Source organism: Malania oleifera, chromosome 10, assembly GCF_029873635.1.
Source record: "Malania oleifera isolate guangnan ecotype guangnan chromosome 10, ASM2987363v1, whole genome shotgun sequence".
NCBI classification, from domain to species: Eukaryota; Viridiplantae; Streptophyta; class Magnoliopsida; order Santalales; family Ximeniaceae; genus Malania; species Malania oleifera.
The window spans coordinates 91,991,009-91,995,339 of record NC_080426.1 but is presented as its reverse complement, the minus strand read 5'-3'; the positions used below and the strand labels follow the sequence as shown (position 1 = coordinate 91,995,339).

Here is a 4,331-nt window from a genome sequence, read left to right as displayed (position 1 = left end):
AAATAAAGCAAGCTTTCGCAGGTTGAGATTTTAAAATACCTAATTCACCCCCCTCGCAGGACTATACCATTACTTTCAATTGGTATCAGAGTTTAGGTTGCAATAAATCTTAACTAGTGCTTGGGAGCATGGATTTTATGCCTTAAATTATGATTTGTGTGGATTTGGCATAAAGTTAATGTAATTTTGTATTAGATTCTATTCAAATCCACACAAATCCAAATTCAAGGTCCAAAAATCTATACTCTCGAAACGTAGGATCAAGCTCTAAAATGTGCTTATTAAACTAGGAAAATGAGGCAAAAAACTGTTCAAAAATACATAATTCAAATGATCACCTTATGCCCTCTTTATTCACTCCCATATTTACAAGTACATAATAGAAGATAATCAAGAAACAACCAAAAAAAGATAATGTTATGTTCAAGGAGTATGTATAATTTGTCTTAACCTTAAATAGAATTAAAGAACTTCACTTCTATGAAATTGAAATAAACAAGAAACAACACAGCCAAGACATGGAACATGAGCTGGTATTTGAGAACCATCTTGGAGTGGCCTAAAGCCTCCAACGCCTTCATCTTCTCCTCAGTTTCTTTGCCTGCTTTCGTTTCTGCTTCCTTTCTCTTTTGTGCCTCTAGCTTGGCAATTCTCTGAGCAGCTTCAGCTGCCTCAATTGCAGCTGCACATTTTGCTTTCTCCTTTTCTGCAGTTGCTAACGCAACTTCCGCAGCCAACTGCGCCTCCTTTAGCCTTTGTTCTTCTTCCAATTTCCAATTGTGGAGTTCCCTTGCCTGTGATGAAGGTGCATTTGCATTTGAAAGCCAAAAGTTAGATTCATAAACTTACCAACTTTGGAATACTAATTTTAATGGATTTAGATTTTTTTTTGCCACCATAAATTTCATGCCAGCAGCAATTCTCTAAATTATATTAAGCAGAATGAAGTCCCCAGTACCTTCTGTTGTGCTGCAAGGGCTTCTTTGGAGACTTCATGGTACATCTCTATGATTCGGTTAAGCTCCAGACTTAGCCTCTCAATCTTTTCATCCACATCTTCCTGTAACATTTAAAGATTGTTAGTTAGTGATGGGGCAGCAACTCAATTATGCAAGTGCACTTGTATATATGGCACCAAGGCTGGCTTGATTATAGTGTGGACTGGGTTTGGGTTCAGTTACCAAGGTGATTCCCAATGTACGATATGTGTGTGTTTCGTGTGCGGTTGCCTCTACAAACATGCATAAGAAATTGGCAAACAAAGTCTATGCAAATATATCATTTATCAAATGTTACCGTGCAATAGTCTGTACACATCCAATGCTAAAACAAGGTGCTATTTGTTACATTTTTTATCCATGTAAACTTTTCATCATGTTCTGTAGCTAATTTTTTGTGAATTACCAAAGCTCTCAGTAGTTGCATTAACCTGCAATTTTCTTGTATCATATTATTTTTCTCCACTCATATGTTTTCCCACTCCACTCTTTCCTAGAAAAATGTTTTGGCTAAGTTGACAAATTTCAAATAATTCTGCAATCCTAAACTTGACACTGGCAAACATTCCATCACGCTGACTTACCAAGTCTGGCAAACATGATTTTATTCCAACATCCTCCATATTTGAGGACAATTCATGCAAAGCCTTCATATCAACTGACTTGGATCTAGTGCATATTGACTCAAAAACATCATCATCCATGTTCAAGCCTTCTGAGCGCTGTCCAGCCCGCTCCAGTCCAAGATTTTCATAGAAGGAAAGGAATGCACTGTCAGTGCTTCTCCTGTCAGGGCTTATAAATGGCATGCTGACATCCGGAGCAGAGATCTCATCAGGTAATCTGTAATCTGCAGCCGTTCCTCTACAGAAGGGTGACATGTATGTCCAACGTTTTCAAAGTGAGTCCCACACTTCACTTAGCGAAAAACAGAAGGATAAAAAAGAAAACTCTCATATTTGCAAAAATTTTGAACCACAATTAAAAAGAACCATGACACAGATGATTGCCAAACATTTCAATTGGAAAAAGAGAAAAAGTCAGCAATGTCATGGATCTTCACGTCCCTTTTTCATCTCAAATCCAAGATGTTACTTTGCATTGGTTGTAATACCAATCCCACATCATGTTTTTAAATATGGAATCATATAATTCCATAAAGATATTGGATGTCCATGGCTAAAGCCTCCAGTTTACACATGGCATGGGAAAATTATAATAGTATAACAACCACAGTAAGGGCATAAAACATTGCGTTGTTATATAATGCTAAAAATAAAACATTGACTAGCAAGAAGGGAACTGCTCACATAGAATCTGTGTCATCATTCATACGTGATGAAAATGGTGTCCTCTGATCCATGCCTGACATAAGAGGTGGTCGACGGGAGGAAGCTCTTATGGATGTGGCCTTTGATTTTGATATGACACACACAGTGCAGAACTCTGGTGCCCATTTTGATACCTGGCCTGGAACATCTGTACACTTGAATAGCCTGTAAACATTCATGTAATCAGATAAATTAATTTTAAAAAATAACCAGGAAAACACCAGTTCTTTTTTTCTTCTACACATGCATCCAATGTTTTTTATGTGTGTTCACCTACTACCAACACACACTACAAATGTTTTGTCAGTTAAGATCTCATTGAAGTTCCAAGTAAGGCATGACCTCAAGTTGATCAAAGGAAAATGTTTTGAAACAGTTATGTTGTGTTGTTGACTTGATGTTCTAGGAATTTTGCAGGATTTAAATTTTGTACAAGCACAATAAACCGAGTAATTTTTAGTTCGATTGGTATGGTGGTAGTTACTTGGAAATGCTTGTCCTTGAAGTTGCACCAAGTACCAAAGTCTCAATTTTACGCTCAGAGATGAATTCGATCAATGCTTTTGCTATATTTGTGTCCTCAAGTGCTACAACATCACATTGCACCTGATACCAAAATTGTAAAAGAAGACAATAATTAGTATGTCAGGAGAGAGTGCGAACATGAGCTTGTAATTGATGCATTTTCTTTCATAATATTAAAAGATAGAAAAGAGGAATGTGGAAGTTGCAATGTGAGAGCTCACTTGTCTACGAATACAGTAGCATCGGAAAGGAAAAAACAGTTCCGCGATTGGATTAATGGGCTCTTTTCCGGCGAGGATGTCATCGTTTCCAGTTTCTGATGAACCTGGAAAAGAGATGATTCATTAAGAATTCTAACTAGTAACTAGAATTGGACTGACATAACAAGCTACAGATCCAAAATAGTTCGATGTTCTTCTATAACCCATATCAGCATCAACCTCCAATCCATAATATGAAAAACCTATTACCATATTCTTCTCCTCGCAACATAATTCTAAAACAAGAACAAAAAAATAAGGGTCGGAGGGTGAAGAACAAATGAGAAGGAGATACCTGCAATATGAGATGTTGGTGGTTTTGCATTGACATGGACAAGTATAAGATTTTCCCTATTTTTAGTGATATTATCAATAGCCCATTTCAGAGCATTTTGGCTTCCTCTATCCTTGTCCACTGCCACTGCAATCAACTTCCTTCCCCTATTTTCCCCAGAACTCCTCATCTACCTTCCTTCTCTATTCTTTTTTTTTTTTTTTTTTTTCCTGCACAAGCAATTTCCAAGAAATCAAGAAGGTGGGTTATCGTGATAAATAAAGACAAACCCAATTTCAGTTTCAGAATTTAGAACGAATGCAAAACTACTTCCCCAACCATAAGAAATCAAAACAAAAAACAAAATCCTACAAGTACCCGTCGCCCCGGGGGATCTACGGCACAGAACGACCTATCATTGGCCGGCAGCTGTGATTTTGAAACAAACCGGCCGCTGTACAGCCGTGAGAAACGGACAGCAGCTCTGCTCCCGTTTCTATGGACAAAACATTGGATTTTGTCCATAGGATCAATCTCAACTGTCATCTCCAGATCTAGGATTTTGTTTTGGTTTGGTGGCACGGTTAGTAAAATGTTATGCTCACCTCACGGTCCGTTTACAATTTAGAAAGTACTAGAGAAAGAAAAAAGAATAAAAAATTTTATTTTATTATATTTGGTTAATTAGAAAAATAAAAAAAATAAGATTACTGAACAAAAATTATATTCTATACATTAATAATATTTATTCTTTCTTAATTTTTATTATTTTAGAATGCTTTTATTTTAATAGTGCTACAGAAAGAAAATATAATGAAAAATATTTTTTCTCAAATAAAATTCTCCACTCTCAAAAAAGAAAAACAAGAATGTTAAAAAGAATCTATAAGCTATAGTTGTTTTTCAACTTGTATGAATTACCTTGTTCCATAATAATGGCAGG

General features: G+C 36.3%; 1 protein-coding gene across 2 annotated transcripts; it reads right to left on the bottom strand.

The window, feature by feature from the left end:
* Nucleotides 1–322: 322 nt before the first annotated feature.
* Nucleotides 323–3,929, bottom strand: LOC131166001 (U-box domain-containing protein 51-like). 2 transcript variants are annotated; one of them, XM_058124208.1, is made up of 8 exons: nt 3,767–3,929; nt 3,410–3,618; nt 3,076–3,179; nt 2,814–2,935; nt 2,309–2,494; nt 1,583–1,862; nt 959–1,060; nt 323–794 (listed from the first exon to the last, which is right to left on the bottom strand). In XM_058124208.1, the coding sequence occupies exons 2-8, from the start codon at nt 3,576–3,578 to the stop codon at nt 453–455; spliced, it is 1,305 nt and encodes a 434-aa protein (XP_057980191.1). In that variant the 5' UTR covers nt 3,579–3,618; nt 3,767–3,929; the 3' UTR covers nt 323–452. The 2 variants fall into 2 exon arrangements, with proteins under 2 accessions (XP_057980191.1, XP_057980190.1); XM_058124207.1 differs by having other exon boundaries at nt 3,761–3,912.
* Nucleotides 3,930–4,331: the final 402 nt, after the last annotated feature.

Excerpts from the sequence above, each read along its gene's own strand:
- LOC131166001 (XM_058124208.1), bottom strand. The coding sequence starts at position 3,578 with ATGAGGAGTTCTGGGGAAAATAGGGGAAGGAAGTTGATTGCAGTGGCA. Across the intron at positions 1,863-2,308 it reads AATGATGACACAGATTCTAT|AGGAACGGCTGCAGATTACA; the intron begins GTGAGCAGTTCC and ends ACCCTTCTGTAG. Across the intron at positions 795-958 it reads CCCTTGCAGCACAACAGAAG|GCAAGGGAACTCCACAATTG; the intron begins GTACTGGGGACT and ends CCTTCATCACAG.